The sequence below is a fragment of the Phacochoerus africanus genome, chromosome 3, assembly GCF_016906955.1.
Source record: "Phacochoerus africanus isolate WHEZ1 chromosome 3, ROS_Pafr_v1, whole genome shotgun sequence".
Taxonomy (NCBI): domain Eukaryota; kingdom Metazoa; phylum Chordata; class Mammalia; order Artiodactyla; family Suidae; genus Phacochoerus; species Phacochoerus africanus.
The window spans coordinates 124,786,056-124,812,491 of record NC_062546.1 but is presented as its reverse complement, the minus strand read 5'-3'; the positions used below and the strand labels follow the sequence as shown (position 1 = coordinate 124,812,491).

The 26,436-nt window shown below is 43.5% G+C and overlaps 1 protein-coding gene across 7 annotated transcripts in view; it reads right to left on the bottom strand.

Moving 5' to 3' along the window:
* The window catches only part of SAP130 (Sin3A associated protein 130), a 94,923-nt gene extending 69,589 nt beyond the window's left edge, over positions 1-25,334 (bottom strand). For 2 of the 7 annotated variants that reach the window (XM_047772593.1, XM_047772596.1), the window contains exons 1-10: positions 25,179-25,334; positions 23,409-23,526; positions 15,002-15,237; positions 14,130-14,288; positions 12,825-12,936; positions 11,428-11,552; positions 9,849-9,973; positions 1,176-1,323; positions 923-1,013; positions 614-718 (exon numbers count right to left, since the gene is read on the bottom strand). In XM_047772593.1, the coding sequence (XP_047628549.1) occupies positions 614-718; positions 923-1,013; positions 1,176-1,323; positions 9,849-9,973; positions 11,428-11,552; positions 12,825-12,936; positions 14,130-14,288; positions 15,002-15,237; positions 23,409-23,520 (1,213 nt within the window). In that variant the 5' untranslated portion in view covers positions 23,521-23,526; positions 25,179-25,334. Of the gene's footprint in view, positions 1-613; positions 719-922; positions 1,014-1,175; positions 1,324-9,848; positions 9,974-11,427; positions 11,553-12,824; positions 12,937-14,129; positions 14,289-15,001; positions 15,238-23,408; positions 23,527-24,499; positions 24,524-25,178 lie in introns of those variants that run through there. The other 5 variants (XM_047772598.1, XM_047772595.1, XM_047772597.1 and 2 more) reach the window with 5 other exon arrangements.
* Between the last annotated feature and the right edge of the window lie 1,102 nt (positions 25,335-26,436).

Below are 26,436 nucleotides of genomic sequence, written 5' to 3'. Positions count from 1 at the left end.
GCATTCATGGTCTGGTCCTCAGAAAAAGCTTGCCACCCCTGCTCTTGATCTTTGAAGTTTGGCTGCCAGAAATCTTTAATATCAAAAATATACACATATTTATAAGGGGAATAAGAATGCCTGGAAGAAATTTTTGGATGGTCACGAAGTACCTTTGGTGACACTCAGGTAAGAACCCTTGGGTGAATAATCTGAGGTTCAGCATTCTTCCCACTATTGCATCACCCAGAGATTTTTCCTGAACTATCTATCAGTGCACAAGTTCTTTTTGTTCTAGAGCTTTTTCTTTCTTGCTTTTCCTGTTGTTCTTGCCAAACTTGCATCAGTAAAGTTAATATTTATTTTTTTAAAGGTACACATAGAAGAGATGAAGTTCGATGATTAAGTCAAAAACAGAGTTAAAATTGTTTACACTGAGCTCTCAATGCTTTACTGTTATCTTCTTTTTCTCTCCCTACCATCAAAATGCCAAATTTGTATGTTAAGTCGAAGTCAGTGCTGCTTTGAAAATTAACAATACAAAAAATCAACACTAGCTGTCTATATGAGGACCTGGTCAGAGGTGCTGAAAAATTCCTTTTAAGCCTCTGTCTGCAGGCTGCACAACACTTACCAACCGGGATGTTTGAGGTGGTCACGGCCGTAGCATGGGATGAATGGGAGGGCATTGTCATGGTAACAATTGTACTCGTGGGTGCCTGTGTGTGTGACACAGATCCTGGAATAGGAGAAAAAGGGAAATTCTTCAACAATGGCTTCTCTGCACACATAAAAGATTCTCAAGAACTCAAGAAAAGCTCTTAGAGAAAGTTAAGAGAGCTTTTCTAGCCTAATTCTCATCTTTTGACAGAGGCTGAGCAATGAAAAACGGACCCATAACCTGTGCCTTCTGCTTCCCAGGCAGGAAGGGCTGCCGACTCACCGGCTGTGGTGGCTGAAGGAATGGTGTTCGTTGCCAAAATTGGTGCTACTGTTGCCGCAGCCACTGGTGTGCCCGTACTGAAGATCGTTTTCTGTGGGGGGAACACCCCATAAGAGAATTACAAGAACATTTCCCACTAGATCCCGTTGCAAAGCAATCCCTGCCTTCAGCACTGCTGGCCCTGTAGCAAGTTTTGCACAATTCTGGTTTTAACCCACAGAGTAGACAGATGGCTCTTCACCTCTGGTTTTACCTGAGCCATGGTATGGAGCTGCTGTTTTGGTGTCCCCAGAGCAGGGTGAGAGGGCAGAGTGATTCTTGTTGTCACATCCCGTGATTGGGCAGGACGCTGAATACTAATTGCTGCAGATGGTGGATGCTGGAGGGACAGAGTCGGCCGACTAGGGAGACAGAAAAAGACGTTACGACTCAAACTTGTCTCCAGATGCAATGCAGGTAGTCAAGGCACTTATAGTCTTGAGCTAGATCAGGATCAAAGCATTTATTTATTTATTTATTTATTTATTATTTTTCTCTCTTCTTTGGCTGCCTTATAGCATATGGAGTTCCTGGGGCAGGGATCAGATCCAAGCTGCAGTCACATCCTAAGCTGCAACTGCAGCAGGGCCGGATCCTTAACACACTGTGCCAGGCCAGGGATCAAACCTGTGTCCCAGTGCTCCCAAGACGCTTCCAATCCTGTTGTGCTACGGCGGGAATTCCAAAGAGTTTTATTTTTTCAAAGATCTGTGGAGTCCACAGGTGAATCAATAAAGTAAACTGGCCACTGAGAAAACTGCCATTAAGCCTCATTTTAAAAGGTATAAAGGGAGTTCCTGTTGTGGCACAGGGGCAACAAACCTGACTAGGAACCATGAGGTTCAGTCCCTGGCGTCATTCAGTGGGTTAAGGATCGGGCATTGCCATGAGCTGTGGTGTGAGTCGCAGACATGGCTCGGATCCTGCATTGCTGTGGCTGTGGTATAGGCCGGCAGCTGTAGCTCTGATTCAACCCCTAGCCTGGGAGCCTCCATATGCTGTAGGTATGGCCGAAAAAAGAATAAAAAAGATATCAGGATGTACCATGAATGGAATAAATTAATCCTTAAGTCATTCTTTGTGTCCTCGACACAATTAATCAACACTATGACAATCACAAGAACGCATCATTGTAATGAATACACTTCACTCTGTGAACAAAGCTGAAGATACACACTAAGATTCAAAATGTCATGTGGGAAGATTAGAGAAAAACTTGAGAAACATAAGTTTAACCTGTGACCCTTGAAGCACTGACTTCCTTCCCCAAGTTTATACCATCGCTTACCAGATGATAAAGTTTCAGTTATGACTGCCTAGTAATTGAAAGGGATATCAACACAGAACGCATATCAAATGAACTGGCAACAAGCTACTGAAACTGCAAAAATAGTAAGAAAACTTGACAAGATATCAAAGTTGACTTTTCAAATTAGAAGGGGAAGAATGGATTATTTAATAAATAAGGCTGGTAAGACTATGGCTCCATTTGGAAAAAATAAAATTGGATCCATGCTTCACACAGTACACCAGGACAAATATGCAAGCGATGAAAGGTATAATGGAAAATGAAAAAGCACATGAAGAAAAGATGGAATTCTTTGATAACCCTGAAGTAGAAGAGAAAAATTAAAAGTTCTCAAAATCCAAAAGCTATAAAAGATAAGTAAATTTGACTCTGTGAATAAGTAAGAAAACCTCCTAACATAACTAAACATCCCACAGCCAAATTTAAGACTCAAAGGTGAAGGTGTAATCTTAATGTACTAAGAGCTCCCAGAAATCCACAAGAAAAATAACAGCCCAACAAAAAAACAGACCAAGTATATGACTAGCCAGTTTGCTAAAAAGAAAACACAAATGGCCCCTTAACAAAGGGAAAATATTCCAAGTCTTACTCATAGGAAGAGAAATATAATTTAAAATACACTGATGGAGTTTTCTTGTGGTGCAGCAGGTTAAGGAGCTGGTGTGGTCAAAGGTTTGATCCTTGGCCTGGGAACTTCAATTTGCTGAGGGCGTGACATAAAAAAAAATAGACTGAGATAATCAATTGGCAAAACTGACAGTATACTCCGTTGTTCAGGCTATAACGGAACAGGCACTTTAAATATTCTGGAGGGGGTATAAACTGGTACAAATCCCATGGAAAGCAGTAAGACACAGGCTGCAAAATTACAATCACATATACCCTCTGATCACTTCTGGGAATTTATCCTATAGGTATTTCTTTTTTTGTGTGTGCTTTTTAGGACCACACTGGTGGCATATGGAAGTTTCCAGGCCAGGGGTTGAATCAGAGCTGTAGCCACCTGCCCACACCATAGTCACAGCAATGCAGGATCCGAGCCATGTCTTCGACCTATACCACAGCTCACGGGAACACCAGATCCCCAACCCACTGAGCGAGGCCAGGGATAGAACCTGCATCCTCATGGATTCTAATTGGGTTCATTAACTGCTGAGCCACAAAGGGAACTCTATCCTATAGATATTCTTACACACACGCATAGTGACATAAATGTAAAGTTATTCACTACAATATTTATGATAGTAAAGTACTGGAAAAGACCTCAGATCCATTTATACAACGCAATGGGTCCTTGTACTGCTACCAAAAGAACAATGAAACTCCAGGTACTGAAATGGAAAGCTTTTGATATATATTGTTATACGGAAAAAAAACCAAAAGAGGAACATATGAATTAGGAGACTGACATAATGATACATGAATTAAACAATCGTTGGAGTAAAAAGGGTAAAAGTTAAGAACTGCATTTGAATTCAACTATATTTAAGAAACAGTGGGAGGATACCCCAAAGCTATTAACATGTTACTTTACAAAGGCAAAGGGAACAAAGGAACCTAGAAGGTCGGGGAGAGGCGTGATGCTCCTTACTCTATATCTTTTCAGGTTTTTGTATTTTGGAACCATGAGAACATAAATTGGGAGGAAAAAAACATGAAAAGTTGGCCATAAGGATGAAACCTGATTGGGATTTCCTATGTCCAAACTTAGCAATGCTTCATCATAAGGATCCTGTCTCAAAATGCTTTAAAATCACACTAGTGATATACTGGTGAATAAAGTTTATAAATTGAAGAATGGATGGCTTTCTCCCTTAGGGAAGACCTACACCACAGCCACGGCAATGCCAGATCCATTAACCCACTGTGCAGGGCCAGGTATTGAACTCGCGTCTGTGAAGTGACGGGAGCCACTGCAGTCAGGGTCTTCACTCCGCTGTGCCACAGAGGGAACTCCATGACTGGCTTCTTTTAATGGTCTCAAGGGTGACTCTAAGGATAGCGACTCTATTAGAGACTTGACAAATAGAGAAAATAGGGGCTAACTGACAACAAGGGGACTCATAACCACCCTTCAATATTCAGCTGGGTCCTTCTTTGACCTCTTTGGAGTGAGGACAAGAAGGACTGAGGCAGAGACTGCCAGTTTGGCATTTTCCCCTTCTCCTCTCAGGGAACAGTAACAAGGAAAAGAGAAAAGGGGAAGGCATCCTTCATCTCTGGCAAAACTAGGATACCTGAAACTTTGAACCACAGCACAGGTAGCAGAACTGCCAAAGGCAGTGATAACCAAACATGGATACAGAAGCCAATGGAAAGAGGATTTCAGCAGCTACAATTTAGGAGATAAAACCCAGTAAAGTATAATTCTCCCAAATGATAAGCATACTCTAGGTAAACTCAAATGTTTAGTTTATAACAGTGGGAGATGACAGTAAAGTGGTACCTGGACCCTGACCAGTTAGTTCCAAGATCCAATGAGCAAGGCATGAATGAAGAGTTACACAGATTCATGTAATCCCTGCATGGGAAACAACGTGGGTGAGACCCAGGAAGAGAAACTTTCTCATTCTGAGCAGTGATATCTTCATCAGCAGGAGAGAGGTAATAGCCCAAAAGCCTCAAAAGAAGGATCTTGACTCAGAAAGGTTCTATTTAAAGATGCTACAAGAAGCATCGTGCGTGCCTCAGTGGTTAACAAACCCGACTAGCATCCATGAAGACATGGGTTTGATCCCTGGCCTCGCTCAGTGGGTTAAGGATCTGGCATTGCTGTGAGCTGTGGTGTAGGTTGCAGACGTGGCTTGGATCCTGCACTCCTGTGGCTGTGGCGTAGGCCAGTGGCTGCAGCTCTGATTCGACCCCTAGCCTGGGAACCTCCATATGCCGTGGGTGTGGCCCTAAAAGGACAAAAGGCAAAAAAATAAAATAAAATTTAAAAAGATGCTACAAGAGGAGTTCCCGTCGTGGCTCAGTGGTTAACGAATCTGACTAGGAACCATGAGGTTGCAGATTCGATCCCTGGCCTTGCTCAGTGGGTTAAGGATCCGGCGTTGCCGTGAGCTGTGGTGTAGGCTGCAGACACAACTCAGATCCCACGCTGCTGTGGCTCTGGCATAGGCTGGCGGCTACAGTTCCGATTAGACCCCTAGCCTGGGAACCTCCATGTGCCACGGGAGGCGCCCCTAGAAAAAGCAAAAAGACCAAAAAAAAAAATGCAACAAGAAAAAAGGTGGACAGGAATTAAGGATGTGGTGTTGTCACTGCTATGGTACGGGTTCAATCCCTGGTTCGGGAATTTCTGCATGCCGTGGGTGCGGTCAAAAAAAGAAAAAGAGAAAAAAGGTGGACAGATATGAGGATGTTCACTACAAATGCTTTCACCAAGCAGATGGAAATTATGCCATGAATTAAGAAACTTAGTAACATATTGCTTCCATGAAATGAAAACACAAAGCAAAGATCTAAGAGCTCAATGGGAGTGATGACAAGACAACAAAAGACGACGAAATAAACGGGAAAACAGAAAAAAACCATTCAGCTACTATAGGAATGAAGGCAAAATTAAAAGTAGAACATGAGATCCAATGCTGAAAATTCAGTAAGAGACATAGAAGATCATGAAAAAGTACGCAGATTCAAAGGAAAAAGTTAAATGGATTTAGATAAGGAAGTCACACAGAGATGCAACAAACACATAACTGGATGCTCATCCATCTCCCTCAAATAGAACGGAAGAGAACATATAAATAATACATAAACATTTATGAATATTCAAGAAAACTTTTTATAAATAAAACAAACTGACAGATAATGGTCACTATGAAACATCCTAGTGAAGTTGCTGAAATTCAAAGATAAAGAATCTTGGAGTTCTCGTCGTGGCGCAGTGGTTAACGAATCCGACTGGGAACCATGAGGTTGCGGGTTCGGTCCCTGCCCTTGCTCAGTGGGTTAACAATCCGGCGTTGCCGTGAGCTGTGGTGTAGGTTGCAGACGCGGCTCGGATCCCGCGTTGCTGTGGCTCTGGCGTAGGCCGGCGGCTACAGCTCCGATTGGACCCCTAGCCTGGGAACCTCCATATGCCTCGGGAACGGCCCAAGAAATACCAAAAAAAAGACACAAAAAAAAGATAAAGAATCTTATGCAATCAGGAAAAAATATCAAGGTCTTTTTTTTGTCTTTTTTTTGGTATTTCTTGGGCCGTTCCCGCGGCATATGGAGGTTCCCAGGCTAGGGGTCCAATCGGAGCTGTAGCCGCTGGCCTACGCCAGAGCCACAGCAACGTGGGATCCAAGCCGAGTCTGTGACCTACACCACAGCTCACGGCAACACCGGATCGTTAACCCACTGAGCAAGGGGAGGAATCGAACCTGCAACCTCATGGTTCCTAGTCGGATTCGTTAACCACTGCGCCACGAAGGGAACTCCTCAAGGTCTTTTTAAGGGGTTAAAATTAGGCTAGACTTAGACTTCTGTACAGCATTAGCCACATCTAGATAGAAGAAGAAAAATACCTATAGAGTACTTACAGAATATAGAAACCAAAAAAATTCTTGGAGTTCCCGTTGTGGCACAGTGGTTAATGAATCCGACTAGGAACCATGAGGTTGTGGGTTCGATCCCTGGCCTTGCTTAGTGGGTTAAGGATCCAGCGTTGCCATGAGCTGTGGTGTAGGTCACAGACTCGGCTCGGATCCCATGTTGCTATGGCTCTGGCGTAGGCTGGTGGCTACAGCTCCAATTAGACCCCTAGCCTGGGAACCTCCACCTGCCGCAGGAGCAGCCCTCAAAAAGACAAAAAAATAAAATCTTTACTAGCCAAACAACTGCTTGAGTATAAGCATATCTAGAAAACAATTTAGAATATGTGAAAACTTAAAATATTGGTTCTATAAGCCCTTGATGAAAGTAAGAGAATAAATTTCATTCAGCCAAGTGATATAATACAACTACCACCAATAAGTGATCAAAGAACTGGCAAACAAGAATGAACCTATGTGAACCTATTTGACGAAAGGAGTAAGATACACAACTTAAATTTTTTTGGAAACTTTCCTTTTTCTATGCCTTGAACCTATTGTTGGTTTATTTGGTCTTTTAGAGTTTGGTACAAGTCAATCAAACTTTCAGAGTTTGGCAGAATTCCATGAAACTGTCTGGGCCAAGTGCTTTTCTTGGAGCTAGTGCTTGGAAATTTTTTTTCTACGGAAATTGGTCTGTTTAAACTTTTTATCTCCTTGGAGTTCCTATTGTGGCTCAGCAGAAATGAATCTGACTAGGAACCATTAGGTTGTGGGTTCGATCCCGGGCCTCATTCAGTGGGTTAAGGATCTGGTGTTGCCGTGAACAGTGGTGTAGGTTGTGGACACGGCTCGGATACTACGTTGCTGTGGCTGTGGCGTAGGCTGGAAGCTGTAGCTCTGATTCAACCCCTAGCCTGGGAACTTCCATATGCCGCAAGTACAGCCCTAAAAAGCAAAAACAAACAAAAAACCTATCTCCTTAATTCAAAGATAGAGATTTGGAATTTTTCATTACAGATAATTTACAATCCATCTTCAGCAAAATCCCCTCTCTCCTCCACCTCTTCTGTGAACGCACCCTTTACCTTGCTGCCCTAGTAAATCCAGTTCTCACATGAGAACACGGTTTCCCTGACAGCTGTCTCTTTGAGCCATGCCCTCTCTCATAAACCTCTTACCAGCTCTGCCACCTCCAGAACTCTTCTGTAGACTGCACACTCAGGACACCTCCATCTTTCTCCACATCTTTTGATCTTTTTAATCATCTTTCTTAACATCTCATCTGAGTGCTCAGAAATCAGCACGACTTTAATTTTTTTTTTTCCACCATGCTGGTGGCATTTGCAAGTTTCTGGGTCAGAGATCAAACCCTCGCCACAGTAGTGACCCAAGCTGCTGCAATGATGCCAGCTCCTTAACCTGCTACACCACAGGAGATCTCCATGTACAACTTTAAAATGCCCAAAACCAAAGTCTGACCTTCCTCCCTCAAACCTACTCCTTCTCCTGTTCCCTATCTCAAGTTACTGCCACTCCACTCTCCTAGATGCACAGCCAACCAGTGCTGGCATAATCTGACTTTTCTCATTCTCTCCAACTCCACGTGTAACTTCTCAGAGGTCCTCTCGATTATCTTCAACATTCTATCCAGAATCTAACTGAGTCTTTCCACCTCCAATAATCCTCTCTCCTGGATTCCCACCACACCCTTCTGAACAATGTTTCCAGTTTTGCCTCTCCACAGGCCACTCTCCCCAGCAACCAAGCTGATCCAACTACTTTAGATCACGGTGCTGCTCTGCTCCAACCTCTGCTAAAGCCTCCCTCCCCTTGCAGGCCAGCACAGTCCAAGTCATCTTCATAAGGCCCTGCATGATCTGGGGACCCTGTTACCTCCTAAAATAACCTTTGGCCACTCTCCTACCATCAGCCTCTTTATATGGTAAAGATACTTCTGTCTCAAGGCCTTTGAATTTACTATTTCCAATGCCTAGAACATTCTTATCCCAGACAATCATATGGTTTATTTCACATCTTTATTTATTTATTTATAATTTTTTTTTAGGGCCGCACCCTTGGCATATGGAAGTTCCCAGGCTAGGGCTCCAATCTGAGCTGTCACTGCCAGCTGAGGCCACAGCCACAGCAATGCGGGATCCAAGCCATGTCTTCGACCTATACCACAGGTCACGGCAATGACAGATCCTTAACGCGCTGTGCGAGGCCACTGACAGAACCCGTGTCCTCAAGGATGCTAGTTGGGTTCGTTAACTGCTGAGTCACAACGGGAACTCCGACATCTTTCAATTTTCTGCTCAAATATATTCTTATCAATGAAGCCTTCCCTGACCACCTTATATGAAACAAACCCTCTGTACTACCCGTGTCAGTCCAAAGCCCATTTGCCCTACCTAATTTTTCCCCAAAGCACTTCTTACCACCCAAGAAAAACTATGTATTTTTATTATGTGTCTCCAGTCATTTTCTAAAAATAGAAACACTGGGACTTGCCACTGTGGCTCAGCAGGTTACAAACCCAACTAGTATCCGTGAGGATGTGGGTTCAATCCCTGGCCTTGCTCAGTGGGTTAAGGATCTGGCTTGCCATAAGCTGTGGTGTAAGTTGCAGATGTGGCTTGGATCCTGAATTGTGCTGTAAGCTGGCAGCTGCAGCTCTGATCTGACCCCCAGCCTGGGAATTTCCATATGCTGCAGGTGTGGCCCTAAAAAGCAAAAAAAAAAAAAAAAAAAAAGAATAAAAATAAACCCAATGGCAAAAGAGAACTTTGCACATGGCTCTGTATATAATTTTCCAGAACTAAGAACACACACCAAAGAAAAAAAAAAATAGAAACTCTGAAGGGCGGGAATTTCTTTTGTATTTGCTCACTGCTTTACCCTCAGTATCTAGAACACTAAATAGCTCATTAAAAAAAAAAAGCACTCAATATGTACGTATTGAGTTAAGTAAAGGAATGAAGGAAGGAAAGGAAAAGGGAAAGAGAGAAGGGAGGGCAGCAGGATGGCTTGGTCTTCAGACCTCCAAATATACCTGAGTGCGGAATCAGTGGCGTGGGCTGCTGTCGTAGTAATGACCGGAGACTGGGCTCTGGTGGCGGACACAGTTGCTACCACAGCAGGAGGGATGGTGTTAGAGGTGGTCACAGGTGGACGAGACTACCCAGAGAAGAGAATATTGCATTGAAAACTAAAAGCAAAATAAAACAGTATGCCAAAAACAGCACAAGCATGATTTGAAACCTGGGCCTATAAACAAGCATGTTCATGTTCAAATGAAAGTAAACTCAGGCCATTCTGATTAAGCTGTTCTCTTTTCAGATAGGCTGTTAGAAAGCTGAGAATCAGAATTATCTAAAAAAAAATTCAATTCTGGTTGGATAATACAGAAGTCCCTCCTCTCAAATGCAATGAGATTCAAAATTCTGTCCTATTTTATGGCACAAATTGGGATCTGACCCTTCAGATCTAGCTGGTTCTGGAGTTTCCATGACCACACAAGCAGGAGCCTTTCACAGAGGGCCTCCTCAGGGCTGGATGGAGTTGCCGGCTCTCAAGCTGCTAAGGGCAAACACCTGGCAACAGCACTCTTTGCTGGGAGAGACGCAGGGTGCTTTGATGCCTTCTGGGTGTCTTCCCATGGAGATACTTTCCTTACCCCTACGTCTGCGTGTAAAACCTTCACCTGACTGAGGAGTTCTGCACTGGGCTTCACCTGCTTGTCCACTGTCATTTCTTGCAGTCATCTGAGCTCTTCCAAGTAGTCCCTCTTTCCTGATCCTGACGCAAGGGTAACTGAGCAAGCTCCACCCACTCTTGGGCTGTTTCTCTCAGCCAGGCCCCGTACCCAGTGCACTGCTGCTACGGTTCGTCTTACACCAGTAAAGCTGCACAGTGTGAGCTCTGGTCAGCTCCTTACCTTGGCTCCCTTCTTCCTCCAATCCTTCCCATTTATCACTAAAGTCCTGGGGCCCCAGCCAGGCTCCAAATGTGTTTTATTAGCCACCAAGGTCTTTTATTTTGTTTTATTTTTTGGAAGCTCTGGGCTAGAACTTATCATCTTTCTTCCTTAGCATCTTAAAGCCAGCTGTTTCAAACAGACTACTAGTCTGGCCTCCAAAGGGCTTTTCTTTCTTCTTCTTTTTTTTTTTTTGCCAAAGGCCACAGATTTCCCTGAAAAGGAGTTGAAAGGCATGGACCTCAGCAAGCCTACATATGTGTATAAAAATGTGCATAATATGTTCAGGGTTTCACACACCCCTATCCAAATTAGAATCCCTTACTAGGACTCTAATCCTATCTAACTAGCCTTTACTCTCCATTGTGTACAAGCATCACTACCTTCCTTGCCTTGCTCAGCGTTGCTCCCCTTCACTTCTCTGACTCCCTGCTGCCAGCTCCCCCCCCCCCTACAGAAAGCCCTCCCTTACCGCCTCTCTCCTACATCCCTACAGCGGAGCACATGACACTGTATATAATTCAACTTTCCCTAGATCTTGGTGACTAGATCCACAGGCACTTAGGGTCAAAGGGCTTTCACAGGGCCCAACAGAGTGAGTAACTCAGAGGAGGCACTTCACACTTGCTGGCTGACCACCCGCACCCTGACGTGCCTGGATTGGTTGGTGAATGATGTGCTGTACTGCTGGCTGAGCGGTGGCGGCATTTGGCAACTGGGAAGTTGGCCTCAGGACCGTGGTTACTTTAGAACTGGACATCACAGCAGCAGCAGCTGCACCTGGAAAAACAGTAGTTTTTCATTTGTATGCCTAATGGGCTCATGATTTAAATAGCTCTGATTACATTCCCTATAAACTCATTATGTTCCTATTCAGCGTCAACACTTTATGTATACTTCCCATTTCATCACAGAGAAAATAAAGAAAATGTGCACTCAAGGGCTGAGATTTCATAAGATCAATGATCTGTGCTGCTTCTTCAAGGATGTCCTTAAATGAAACTGGCTTCTTTGTTTTTCCTCAACTGCAAGTACATGACAGTGAAGCACAGCACGGCGCCATTACGTGGATTCAAGCCAAGGCTCCAGCAGTTTAACCATCAGACAGAGTTCATTTGAACCACCACTGCCTTTGCAGCATCAGTGCAAATGTCAGCACTGAGAAAAGGGCATGTGATGGGTTAGGTGACACAGACCCTCTTGCAGTCTATGAACTGCACTCTGAGAACCACGAAGTTAGGTTGTAACATAACATTCATTAGACAGATTTTGCTAACAATAACTTTACACTCTCCAGTAGAAGGTAATGATTTCTGATCAAGTAACTGAAAAAACTCATTTAATACCTTAACAACCTCTTGAGTTCCGTCGTGGCTCAGTGGTTAACAAATCTGACTAGGAACCATGAAGTTGAGGGTTTGATCCCTGGCCTTGCTCAGTGGGTTAAGTAAGGATCCAGCGTTGCCATGAGCTGTGGTATAGGTTGTAGACATGGTTCAGATCCAGTGTTGCTGTGGCTCTGGCGTAGGCCGGCAGCTACAGCTCTGATTAGACCCCTAGCCTGGGAATCTCCATATGCCTCAGGTGCGGCCCTAGAAAAGACCAAAAAAAAAAAAAAAAGTACCTTAACAACTTCTTAGAATTTAGTTGTAAGAATAAATTCATCTTATTGCTATGAGTAAACAGATTTGAGTAACCTCCCTCACTAGACTTCAAAAATATGCAGCATTAATATTTGTGACACCTATTAAAACTGATGACCATGTTTAGACTACCATAGCTTTGAGGAGTTCCTCACTATCAAGGACAATTTTTCAACCATTCTAAAAATCTGAACTCTTTAAGTTTATAGACATATGTACATACTTGTAACACAACTAAAATTAGCACCTGTTAGATCATGCTAAAAATGTGCATTACTCTAAGTGTATTTCTGTTGCCCCGCATCTTTAATAAGCTGATTCTGGATATGCTTTGTGTTACAGTTATCTTCTACCCAACATATACCTACTGTTGCACTTCAAGAGTTTGAACAGAATGAGCAGGCTTTACCTCGAGGCAAATGAGAAGCTCCAATGTGAAGAGGGGGCCCAGGAGCGTTGCTGCGGATGATAGACATCTGTACGTTGGTAGTCATGATATGATGCAGGTTACTGGGATGTCCCTGCAAGAAACAGGAGGTGATGTTATTTCCAAGTGCCTGGTCTTAGCCACTGGTGCTTAGCCATTGCTTCTAGAAAGTCAGCTGCCTCCAAATGTGGGTCAGGTTGTTCCTTTTAGATAGTGAGCACCCAAGGGAAAGGACACTCAGTTTTCTTTTACCCAGCATACTGCACAATGACCTGCCAGCAGGCATGTGGTAGGTGACTGGGAAGACTCATCAACCGCCTTGAGTCTGGCTTGTTGCTGGATCCCTGTCACTGGTAACACGTGACAGACCACATTCAGACACTCATCTTCAATGTTAGTCTTTTGCCCTTGTTTTCTGTCTTGGCCAAAAGCTTATCTTTTCTTATTCTCACTGTCTCCTTTACACTCCACTGTGCTTACCCACTCTTTACGCTATTCCGGATTTCTAAGTAAATCCAGTCAGCACCCAACAGGCTCGCCCTTGAGTGTCCCTTCCTCAAACTTGCCCACCCCTGATGGACACTGGAGCCCTTGCCCCCTTCTCAGCTGGACATTCCAGCCCTTCTGGGAGTATCCAGCAATGTGACAAAATGAACAAAATCACACTGCAGCTTTTTGCAATACCATTTTTTTTTCTTGAAAACTTGAAGGGAAAGAGTTTTGAGATTCAGTTTCCATTGGTAAGTAATCTACAAAATTTCAATAAATCAAATACATATTGAGAAAGACTGCAATTTCAAAAAAATTAAGTTAAAACATGAGACTTCAAAGTAAATGTTCACGACTGGCACGCTGATGAGGGGACCTGCCAGTTGCCCAAGAGATACACATTGCTCTTCTCAGAGAATAACCTAGAGAAGCACTACTGCTGTGGGGCCGTTTTCTACCCACTAGAGTTTTGTACCTATATCTAAGCACAACCGGACCCTGAGCTCAAGGTCATAGGCTGTCTTATCCAGGTTTGTATCCCATGCTGCAGGTGGTGCCTCACACACAGCAGATGCTCGGTACACACAGGCTAAAGGACAAGACCACTGTGCCTACTGGTCTTATCCCCTATGCCATCCTTTCTGTGTCAACTCTACTCATGTCCCCTTGCAGATACCAATGACCATTTAACTTTTTATTTATTTACTCCAGTGCCTAATGTACTGCTGGCATTCAATAAATAATGATCAACAGTTTGGCATCTCAGTTTGAAAATCAGCAAATTAAGAGGAAAAAAACCTGTTGTCCACTGATTGTTGCCACAGGAATGGCTGAAGCTTGAGGGATGCTACTCTCCATGGTAACGGTAACCTGCCCTGGAACCTTGGGGGGAAGTGACAAGGTAGAAGGTGGAGCAGGAGCAATGGGACGGCTAGGCATGGTGGGCTTCGGGGGTGGCTGCAAACAGAAAACCACACGAAACATATCAATAGCTTTTTACTAGTGATGCATTTCATTCTATATATGTTCACAAATCAAACCTGGAGAAGGCCAGGAAAGATGCCAGGAGTCTTACGTATTTTCTCTCTTAGCATCAGAGCCTTTCCACTGAAGTACTAGCATTTCATTTTACAGATGAGGAAATAGACAAAGCAAGACTAAGTCACTTGTTCAAAGCCACACAGACAGTAAAAACTAGAACTGGGAATAAAGCCCAGATCTGTATGGCTTACAGCCCACATTCTTTCATCTATACAATGCTGCCTCCCAAGTTTGGGTGGAAGTAAACAAAAACTCCCAGTAACTGAAACATATCCACAAGGTAACACACAAGGAGGTATTCTCAGATGCCCCCAAATTAGCAAGCTTTCAAAACAAAACCTCAGAGAAGGATGCTATGCCAAGAGCTATACTGGCATGACCATAACTTGAATAAAACTGGTGTCAAAATGGATGGATACTAGAAGAGATCCTGTGATGCCAACTGCCCAGCGGCACGAGACTAGGCACTGCGGAACAGCAGCCTCTGAGTTACAGAGAAGGGCTGAACTGATGGGTCGAAAAGGAAAACTGTCATCCTAGGATACAGCCTAAGACTTTGTGAACATGGTCAGAAAGACTAGCCAGTCTTTAGCTAGGGTTCAATGTGTAATTTTAAACCTCTCCATTACCTTCATAAGTCCCTCCGAAAATGAGAGTGGCACTGCTGGCGTCAGATGGGCTGGTGGGGCTGTCACTGTGACAGGTGTGCCCGATGCAACAGCATGGTGTGTAGACAACATCTGCACCTGTGGATAAGGCCTTACCACAACAGGCTCTTGCTTCTCTTCACGGGACTGTAGGGAGCTGCTGGAACCCATGTGCTCCCTGGCAGTGACTTCAGCATCGCGACTAGATTCATCGTTGACTAGTGAAGACATTAAGGGTGAAACAGCATGTCATGTCCTTCCAATATCAACATAACAGCACACACAAGAGTGGCACTTGCAGTGAAGTTTCAGGACTGTTAAAATGTTTCATTGTGAGACTTTCTTGATAAGGAGAATCCAGGCATAAAATTCCCCTGAAGGACATCAAACCCAAAAGTCATACCTATGAAACATGGGACTTGTTTTAGATATTATGGCTTTCCTATGAAAAAGGACCTGACAACTATCTAAAATGAGCTCAAATGGTTGTGACTGTAAGATATAAGGTAATCCCATTTAAAGTATTTATTTAGAAAGTTATAAAAACCTAATATTAAAAAGATAATTTAACCATAGTTTAATGTTTAAGAATGTATAATATTTCAAAACAAATTTCTGAGTGTAAATCTCTACAGAGTGGGAGTTCCCACTGTGTCTCAGTGGGTTAAGAACATGACTAGTATCCATGAGGATGGTAAATTCAATCCGTGACTTCGCTCAGTTAAGGATATGGCACTGTTACACATGTGGCTTGGATCTGGCATTGCTGTGGCTGTGGTGCAGGCCTCAGCTGCAGCTCTGATTCAGCCCCTAGCCTGGGACCTTCTATATGCCGCAGGTACAGCTGTAAAAAGAAAAAAAAAAAAAAATCTCTACAGAGCAAACAAATAAATCTCTATTGTTATTATAATGCATGTAACCCTTTGAGACTCAACAATTCCACTTACTTAAATGTATCCTATAGATACAGAGCATATGTGTAAAATGACCCTAATATAAGATTATTTGTTTCAGCATTTCTAGACTAGGAAAGGAACTGAAAAACCTGTGTGTCTGTGAACAAGGGACTGGCTATATACATTATGGTATACTCACAATAGGCTACCATGCAACCATACAGAAATAAAACAAGAAAAGTTTTTTAGATACTCTAATGGAAAAATGTGTAATATACATTATGAAAAAAAATATGAAATAGCAAGGTACAGAATAGTGAAAAAGTTGATAACACACACAAAATAAATGCATGTGTATGTGTATATGGCTAACATATTTCCAAACCATCCTGGTTGCCTGAAGGGAAAAAAAGTGGGTGACTAGGGTACAGGGATGGGAGAGATACTTTTCACTGTATCCTCTTTTTCTTTTAGAATTTTGGGTCATGGGAACACGTAACATATTTAATAATTAAGTTTAAAAAATCAAGGAACTAATGTAATGAAAGAGAGTTTGTGACAATATTAATTTGCATTATAATTTTCCCAAAACAATATTAATGTTATTTTTCTGAAAATACAGATTATACTTATGTAAAGAATTTTAATTATTTGGAAAACTATTAAGAAAGTAAAACTGCTTCCAAAGTCTACCCTTCAGGGTGGGGGGAATGCACGGGGGGTTTGGGATGGAAATGCTATAAAACTGGGTTGTGATGACCACCGTACAACTATAAATGTAATAAAATTCACTGAGTAATAAAAAATTTTTTTTAAATCAAAACCAAAAAAAAGAAACAAAGACTAGCCTTCAGATACTTCTCACTTCTCTAATTTGGGGAGAGTTTTTATTTAACTTTTTTATTGAAATATAACCTTCAAAGAGACAAGAGCACAAGTATTAACTGTATAGTTCAATGAACTTTCACAAACGGAATACACCTGAGTTATCAGCACTCAGCTCAAGAAGCAGAAGGCTACTGGGTTCTCTCTGTTCAGCCTGATTCCAGTCACTATCCCTTCCCAATGATACTCACTATGCTAGCTTCAAACATTATAGATCACTGCTATCTTGGAACTTTATATAAATGCACTCTTAACAAATGTACCTGGTTGCATCTTGCCTCTTTCACTTACAGGTATATGATTCGTCCATGTTACTGCACGTAGCTATAGATCTTCCACTCAGTAGCGTATGCCATTGCTTGAATAAATCACAAGTTATTCATTTTCTTGCCAGTAGGCAGTTAGTTTTCAGCTTTTTACTTATGAAGATTAGAGCCAGTAATATTCATGTATGTGTCTTTTGGTGAACATATGCAGCATTTCTATTGGATATATACTTAAAAGTGGAATTGCTGAGTAACACAGAATATATTACTGCACCATTTAAAAACCACTAAATGGAATTCTATTGCATGGATGTACTATAGCTTTTCAGCTATCATATCATTGATAGGGAGTTCCCGTCGTGGCGCAGCGGAAACAAATCTGACTAGGAACCATGAGGTTGTGGGTTCAATCCCTGGCCTCGCCAAGTGGGTTAAAGATCCAGTGTTGCCAAGGGCTGTAGTGTAGGTCGCAGACTCGGCTTGGATCTGGTGTTGCTGTGGCTCTGGCATAGGCCGGCAGTAACAGCTCCGATTAGACCCCTAGCCTGGGAACCTCCATATGCAGAAGGCAGGGCCCTCAAAGGACAAAAGACAAAAAAAAATAAAATAAAATATCCTATCATTGATACACAGACTTATAGGTTATTTCCAAATTTTTGCTATTATCAACTCTGGAGTAAATACCCATATGTACTTGCAGTTCTTATTCAGTCATCTCCTCAGGAAAAAAGTTTCTTGTAGGAAAAAACACTAGGAGAAAACACTGGTGTATGTTTTATATTTTGCTATATATTGACTTTTCTCCTAGGGCACTCAGAATGTTTCTTAATTTTGATTTTTAAAACCGCTTTATTTTAAAAAACCTACTTTATTGAGATTTACAATAGTTAAAAAGTTCAGTAACTTTTTTACAAACATTCTCACCAACAATTTAGGAGCAGAATGATTGGGTCAAACGGTAAACTTTATATGAAACTGCCCAAGTACTTTCAAAGTAGTTATATCATCTTATGGTCCCACCAGTAGTGTTTTAGCGTTCCAACTGCTCCTGATACACAGACATTAGTGGGTGTGTATTGGGTATCTCACTGTGGTTTTCATTGATATTTCCATAACAGCTAGTCTTTTTATGTGACCACAGGCTATTCATATATATCTTCCTTTGTGAAGTATATGTTCCTACCTCTTGTCTATTTTTATTTTTCCTTTTTCGTCTGCACCTGTGGCAAATGGAAGCTTCCTGGGCCAGGGATCAAATTCAAGCCACAGCTGGGACCTACGCCACAGCTGTGGCAACACTGGATTCTTAACTATTACAGGCCAGGGATCAAACCCATGCTGCTGCAGAGACAATGCAAGATCCTTAACCCCCTGTGCTACAGCGGGAACTTCCTTGTCCACTTTCTAATCAATCGGCTTTACTGATTGACGTACAACTTAAAAGTAACATCTATTAATTTTTTGTATAAAATTAAATCTTCAAAAATGTACTCAGTACTGTAAGCACAACATAAATCATGACATAGACTATTTCCCTTACTCTAACAAGTGAATTCATACCCCTTTGAGTCAATCCCAGCCCTACGCCTTAGAAACCGCTGATCTGCCTTCTATCACTATCAATTTGTCTTTTTTGGAATTTCGTATGAATAGAACCACACAATATGTGGTCCTCTGTGTCTGGGTTCATTCTCAGTATAACGCTTGTGACGTTCATCCATGTTACTGTATATTATGGTAATCTGCTCTTTGTATTGTTGAGTAGTATTCCATTGTATGGCTAGACTAAACTTTGCTTATCCAGTCTTCAGGTGATAAAATCTGGGTTCTTTCCAGTGTTTGGTTGTTATGAATAATGCATCTGTGAATAATGAAATAGGAGCCTTTGTATGTATGACACATACATTTCATTTATCTTGAGTAAATACCTAGGAATGAGACTGCTAAGTTGTACAGCAAGTTTATGTTTAATTTTTTAAGATACTGTGCAAAACTTTTCCAAAGTGGCAAGATTATTTTGCATTCCCACCAATGTATGGGTTCTACTTGCTCCACAAACACATCAAAACTAGGTATTGTTAGTCTTTTAATTTTAGTCATTCTAGTGAATGTGACAAAGTTTCTCACTGTGGTTTTAATTTGCAATGCCCTGAGGAAAAATGCAGTTGAGTATCTTTTATCTGTGCATATCTGTCCTTTATATAGCATCTTTGATGAAGTGTCTAGTCATACATTTTGTCCCTTAAAAAAAAAAGTTAGGCTATCTTTTTGCTATTGAGTTACAGGTTTTTTAATGTATTTGGGATATAAGTCCTTTGCAGATATATTTATCACAAATGCCTCCTCTCATTCTGTGGCTTGCTTTTTTATTTTGTTAATAGTATCTTTTGAAGAGCAATCTTTTTTTTTTCTTTTTCTTTTTTTGCTTTTTTGGGCCACATTTGCAGCACATGGAAGTTCCCAGGCTAGGGGTTGAGTTGGAGCTGCAGGCCTATGCCACGGCAATGCCAGATCTGAGCCATGTCTGCGACCAACACCACAGTTCATGGCAATGTTGGATCCTTAACCCACTGAACGAGGCCAGGGATCAAACCCGCATCCTTATGGATCCTAGTTGAGTTCGTTACTGCTGAGCCACGACGGGAACTCCCTCCACATACATTTTAGATTCAGATACTCAATTTTTAGGAAAGTACCTGATGTGATTTTGATTAGAATTTATTTGAATCTACACATCTCTTTGGGTAAAGGAAAATACTGAGTTTTATAATCCACGAACATAACAGATCTCTCCATTTATCTAGGTCGTTAATTTCTCATAGTTTTCTAACCACAGATCTTACATATATTTTGTTAATTTATTCATAAGTATTTTCTCGGGGTGTTTTTTTGATGCTACTGCAAATGACATTTTAAAATTTTAACTGCTCATGGTGTTCCTGTTGTGGCTCAGCGGGTTAACTTTACTAGTATCCATGAGGTCATGGGTACAATCCCTTGCCCCTCGCTCAGTGGGTTAAGGATCTGGCATTTCCACAAGCTGCAGTGTAGGTAGAAGATATGGCTCACATCTGGTGTGGTCGAGGCTGTGGGTGTGGCCAGCAGCTACGGCTCCAATTTGACCCCTAGCCTGGGAATTTCCATATGCTTTGGGTTTGATGCTAAAAAAAGGGGGAAAAAAGGGCAAAAAAAAACAAAAATTTTTTTCAAAGTTCCCGTTGTGGCTCAGTGATTAGCAAATCCAACTAGGAACCATGAGGTTTCGGGTTCGATCCCTGGCCTTGCTTAGTGCGTTAAGGATCTAGCATTACTGTGAGCTGTGGTGCAGGTCGCAGAAGTGGCTTGGAACTAGTGTTGTTATGTCTGTGGTGTGGATCTAGTGCTGTTGAGCTGTGGTGTAGGCCGACGGCTACAGCTTGGATTAGACCCCTAGCCTGAGAACATCCATATGCCACAAATGCGGCCCTAGAAAAAGACAAAAAAAAAAGACAAAAAAAAGTAAAAAAAAATTCACTGTTTATTACTAGTATTTAGAAATATAACTGATTTCTGTATCTTTACTAATTTCGCTTAATAGTTCTAACTGCTTTTTAAAAACATTCTTTAGTATTTTCTGTACACATGATCATGTTTGTGAATAAAGACAGTTTTACTTCCATCTTTCCATTATCTATTGATTTTTAACCTTCCCCCAATGTCCAGATTTTCTTTTCTTTTTTTTTCCTTTTGTCTTTTTAGGGCCACACCGACAGCATATGGAGGTTCCCAGACTAGGGGTCTAATCAGAGCTACAGCTGCTGGCCTACACCACAGCCACAGCAACGCCAGATCCAAGCTGTATGTATTCGACCTACACCACAGCTCACAGTAATGCCGGATCCTTAACCCACTGAGCAAGGCCAAGGATCGAACCCACAATCTCATGGTTCCTAGTTGGACTTGTTTCCGCTGCGCTACAATGGGAACTCTCAGAATTTCTTATAATTAAAATTTTAAAGAAAGCGGACAGTTTTATAACTTTTCCCCAAACTTATCTGTCCAGAAAGACTTGATTTTTGATGCTTTCATTAAGATATAATGCATGATCATTGCCCGTTAGGCTCTTTTTTGAAATAATTTGTTGTTTCTAAGCATTTTGAATTCTTTATTTTCAGTTTATTTTTATCAGAAAGGAATCTTGAAGCAGTAGCTAAGAGAACTGGTTGTAATTTATACTTTTGAACTGTAAGGATGTACTGAAATCCTGATATGCTTAGGATCCCAAATTACTTCTTCCAACGAGAGCAAGAGGAAATGATGAGACCTCTACTACTTAAGGAAAACTTTTTTTCTTTTTTGGCTGCACCAGCAGGAGTCAGAAGTTCCTTGGCCAGGGATCAAACCTGAGGGGCTGCTGTAACCAGAGCCATGACAGTAACAACACTGGGTCCTTAACCTGCTGAGCCACAAGGGAACTCAGAGGAAAACTTTTATTTCTTAAGAGCAACTGAAGGAGAAAAATACTTACATATCTCAGAAGTAAAATTAGAGACAATTTTGGTCTAAGTCAATGATTTCCTTCTCAGCAAAATTTGAGGACAATTACTGCTAACAATTACAGGTAACTTTTAAATGAGCTGTTTAATCCCTTGCAAAGAGATGTTCAAAAATTCTCTTTAGTGATGCTCCTTTAAATTATTCCACTGTGATTTTATACCAAAGACAAAATATTGTCTAAAATATTTACTAAGGAGTAAAGAACTTTCAGTGACTCTGTGAGAATGTGTTGACTTCTACACTGTGGCAAGTATAGCCACACACAGGAGCGTGGACAGATGCGTCCTGACCATTCTAGGAGGAGATTCCACCCTGAATTGTTGTGGCTAATGAAGTCCGCAAAGACTTCTCAAGAAGGTGACATCTGAGATGAAACCTCAAAGAAGAAAAAAGAATTAGATGAGCAAGTGTGAAAAGGAAGAAGACTTCGGGGGGAGAAGAAAAAACAAACAAAATAAAACACCCCCAAACCAGAATATTTGATGTCCTCAGGTCAAGAAAATTAGGAACTTTTTATCATTCATTCAGAAAATATGAGTAGCTACTGTTAAGCAGGAGGAATAAAGGAGCTTACACATACTTTCAGTCTAAACAGAACTAAAATAAATTTGTAACAAAAATGAAACTGGCAGGAAGGAGAAAAAGTAATAGAAAATGAGGCTGAAACATTAAACAAAGGGCAACAGTTCACAGGTAAGAGACAAAGACAGAACTTTTTTTTTTTGGTCTTTTTGCCTTTTCTAGGGCTGCTCCTGCGGCATATGGAGTTCCCAGGCTAGGGGTCTAATCGGAGCCATAGCCACAGGCCTATGCCAGAGCCACAGCAACTCGGGATCCGAGCCGCGTCTGCAACCTATACCACAGCTCACAGCAACGCCGTATCGTTAACCCACTGAGCAAGGCCAGGGATCGAACCCGCAATCTCATGGTTCCTAGTCGGATTAGTTAACCACTGCACCATGATGGGAACTCCAAAGACAGACCAATTAAATAGGATGCCCGAGTTTCTGGTTTGAGCAATGAGTAGATGGTAGTACCATTTACCATGATAAGGAACAAAGAAATTAGGCAGTAAAAAAAGGAATAGAAAAGGGAGTATTTTTATTTCATTTTGCAATGTCATCTTTTTGATACATACAACACAGATTATTTGAAGGAGTAGCTAGATTTCAGCACTGTTGACTGGACTGGATACTTTGTTGTGGGGGGCTGTTCTGCACAGTGTAGGATGTTGAGCAGCACCCCTGGCCTATAAATATCAGATGCCAATAGCACCCCCTACTTGTGACAACCAAAAATATATTCAGACACTGCCAAATCCCTAGGGGGGCAAAATTATCACCAGCTGAGGACCACTGATCCACAGAATTCAAAGAGTATACAACTAAAAGCCAAGATAAATATACATGTATAAATATCTTAAAGATAAAAAGATTTTTTTTTCCTAGATAGTAAGCACCTAAAAGGCAAGACCTATGCATTATGTACTTCTGTGCTCCCTCATGGCATTACTATTATACCCCTGAGCCTTAATTAAATTAAATATGAACACATTAAAATATTTTAAAAATAGTTCTTATAGATGTGGTTTACTATAAGTTTTATGTACACTCTGGTACATGTGAATCAAGCAGTTAAAAAAAAGGGGAAAAAAGTCTCATTTATGTTAGAATTGTAATATATTCTTTCTTCAAATTCAATAACCTAGTATTCACTCAGATCCCACAAGGAATTTGCTAATTTTTAAAGTAGAAAACTGTCAATATCTTTAAAGCAGGAAGCAATATAGAATATCACACGTCTCACCTGTGGCAGCTGGGTTTATCAATCCTGCAGAACCACTGTTGGCTATCTGTGAAGGAGCCTGGCTTAGCCCGGTGGAAGGGGTTCCTAACCGAGGAAACTGTTGAGAACTCATTTCCACCTGCAGTGCATAGTCATATGGTTATTACTGGATTCTGAGGTTGTAACCAATAATGAAAATTAAATCATCTTTAGTGCCTATATCTTCCCTTAGAGGAGCAAATGCAGCATCATTCATCTAAAACAGCACTTGTGTTCAACATTCAGTGCATAAATGGTCTAAATTCTTTAAGTTTCTGATGTACATAGGTTCAGTTAATGGCAAAATCGTAAAATCGTTTACACGGTTCTGAGAGATATTGTGACACCTCCCCCCAAAATACTTGTGGACTGCCACACTAAAAAGTCCACATTGCATCCTGTACAACAGTCACACGACAGGTATTAACACAACATTTATGTAAACATGTAAAGTTTCCTGACAAGTGGCATGTGCCTTTGAAAGACTTAAGCTTCATACAAAGATGAATAGAATTGTCATCAGTGTGTCACAGGAGAAATTGAAGGCAGAGCCCTGTCCTAAGACGGGATCAGAAACCTTACATCAAGACCTGACGCAAAAGGGATTTTCAATGCTATCCTGCACAGGCTCCATTTACAGATTTCTCTCCGACCCCGCATCTCCCGCCCCTTTCACAGACCCCAGCTCAGCCAAAAGGAACTGAGACCTTCACCTTCTCTAAAATCTACCCCCACTTTTCGCTCAGGAGCCAAGCTCTGCCGATATCCCTGATTAGCCCGCAATCCTAACCCCCACCGTGAAGCCCACCGCCGAGATCAGAGAACACAGGTCTCCAGATACTTCGGGTCTCTGAATCCTCTGGAGAGGGGGGCAGGCGTTCTGAGGAGCCCCAGGACCAGTGTGCCTCTTTACCTGCAGCCGCCGCCCGCCCCTCCTAATTCAACCTCGCCGGGCCGGGGGTGCTGCGGAGGACCCAATGCGGTGGCAGCGCTAGGCTCCGAGATCGCGAGGACCGCTCGTGCCGCAGCGCCCCTCGGGCCCGTCGCTGTCCAGTCCCGCCGACCCCACTCACCCCGGCCCCCCGGCCGCCGCTCTGCTCCAGTCCTCTTCCCCGAACCTGCTCCTACCTCCCCCGCCCGCCCATTGGCCCCACGCCGGGTGCGTCACTCCAGGGCCTGCACCAATCCACCGCGGCCTGCGCGCTGTGATCCCGCCCCACCCTCCCGCCGACTGCCAGCCAATCAGGCGCGAGCCTCGCCGGGGCAGCCCAAACCCCCCGAGGAAGAGCCAATGGCAGAGGAAGACAAGAGCTGCCGGCGAGAGGGGCGGAGAGCTGGGAGGCCCCGCCTCGGTCGGGGTCTGAAAGCGGCGGGCGCAGGGCCCGGATGTGGAGAGTCACTTTAAACTGCTCCAGGAGCCAAACTCCCTGGGCCGCCCGCCCGCCCGCGCTCCCCCGGCCTCTCAGCTTCCCCGCCAAGGCCCACGCCCGCCACGCCCCCAAGCCCAACTCAGCCCAGCCTTCCCGACGGCTTTCCATTCCTTGTCGCAGGACACCCGGCCCCTGCAGCCGGCCCAACTGCCGTGCTCAGTTCACGAAAGAGTACAGGTCCACGCCGCAGAAAACGAGGCACCGCTGCCCTTCTCTGGGGACGCGCAGCGGGACGGACGCTGCAGCCCGGCTCGGCCGCCCCGCCCCCTCGTCTCCTCCCCTCCCCTTTCCCTCCCCTCCTGGGCGCACGTCCCGCCATTACCTGAGTGCTGCGCCGAGTGGCCGCCGTGCCGCCCCGAGCTGGTTCCCGTGCGCTCTCCGCCTGCGGAGCCGACGTCCTCGGGCTCCAAAACCCGCCGCCGCCGCCGAGGCGCTAGCACTCGGTCCCCCACCCCTCTGCCCAGCGCCGCTGCTTCCGCCGCCGTAACGAGCCTCTCACCCACTGGCTGAGGTAGGCCCCGCCCTCATCCGGGAAAGCCAATCACCGTTCAATATGAGTGGAGAGCGGACGGGCCTGCCCCTCGGGGCCGCAGAGGCCTCTGGGAAAGGTAGTTCTGGTGCTGAGAAGGCGGGCCTGGGCGGGGCGTCCTGGCGACCCGGCCGAAGCAACACACCCCTTAGCTATTTAGCGACGGTTCTGCCTTTTTTCTTTGCCTAGTGAAAAGCTGCTACCCTTTTGCCTCATGTGATGGCACCAGGTTTAATTTTTCCGAGGGAGTTGCGGCGCGGGAATAGGGTAATGGAGGCCGACTGCAGCGTACCGAAGGGGCCGCAGGCAGGGCTGAGGGTTTTCCGGACTGTACTGGATTCTCCGCGCTGAGTGTGGGACTTGATGTCCCCATTGAGGCCATCACCCGCGAAGCTTGAGCGTCATGGGAGGCTCGGGTGCACGGAAACGAAGGGACTCAGTCGGGTTTGCACTGACCTCGCTGCGTGCGGAGCTTGGCCGGGAGCCGAGCACACTCGGGTTAAAGCCATCTCGGAGAGGTGCCTTTGGCGCAGGACTCAGGCGCGGTGCACCTGCTCAGACTTTCCGGATTACGGAGAAGCGGAGGGAGGTGGTGGTGGTTTGTTTTGTTTGGGGTAGAGGGTTGGAGTTATACGGCTGTGGAAGTCTTAGCCAAAGCTGCGAAAGCAGAATGAGTCTGATAATAGAGATTATGTCCCTCCGCCAATCTTCCTAGATGGTAAATTAGTCTGGAGTTTTGCGATAGGAAATAAATGGGGCTCAAATCCCTTCTTCCTTTCGTGCACAGCTACATTCTTAGTACAAAAAGGGCAGCTCAAGGCTATGCCCCCTCTCCTTTCTCAAGACATCTTCCTTTCTAACACTCTTCCCTTCTCACATTTCTTCTATAAGTAACTGACGTGATATACTTTAGCCATCTCTCTCCTAGACTCTGCCTGCTCCTGCCTCTCTTCTTACACTGCTCCCTCCACTAACCTACTCACCTTCACTCAGTGGTCCTTGCTTAGTTTAAGAGCAGTAATTCCTCCTTAAAATGGTCTTCCCTTGGCCT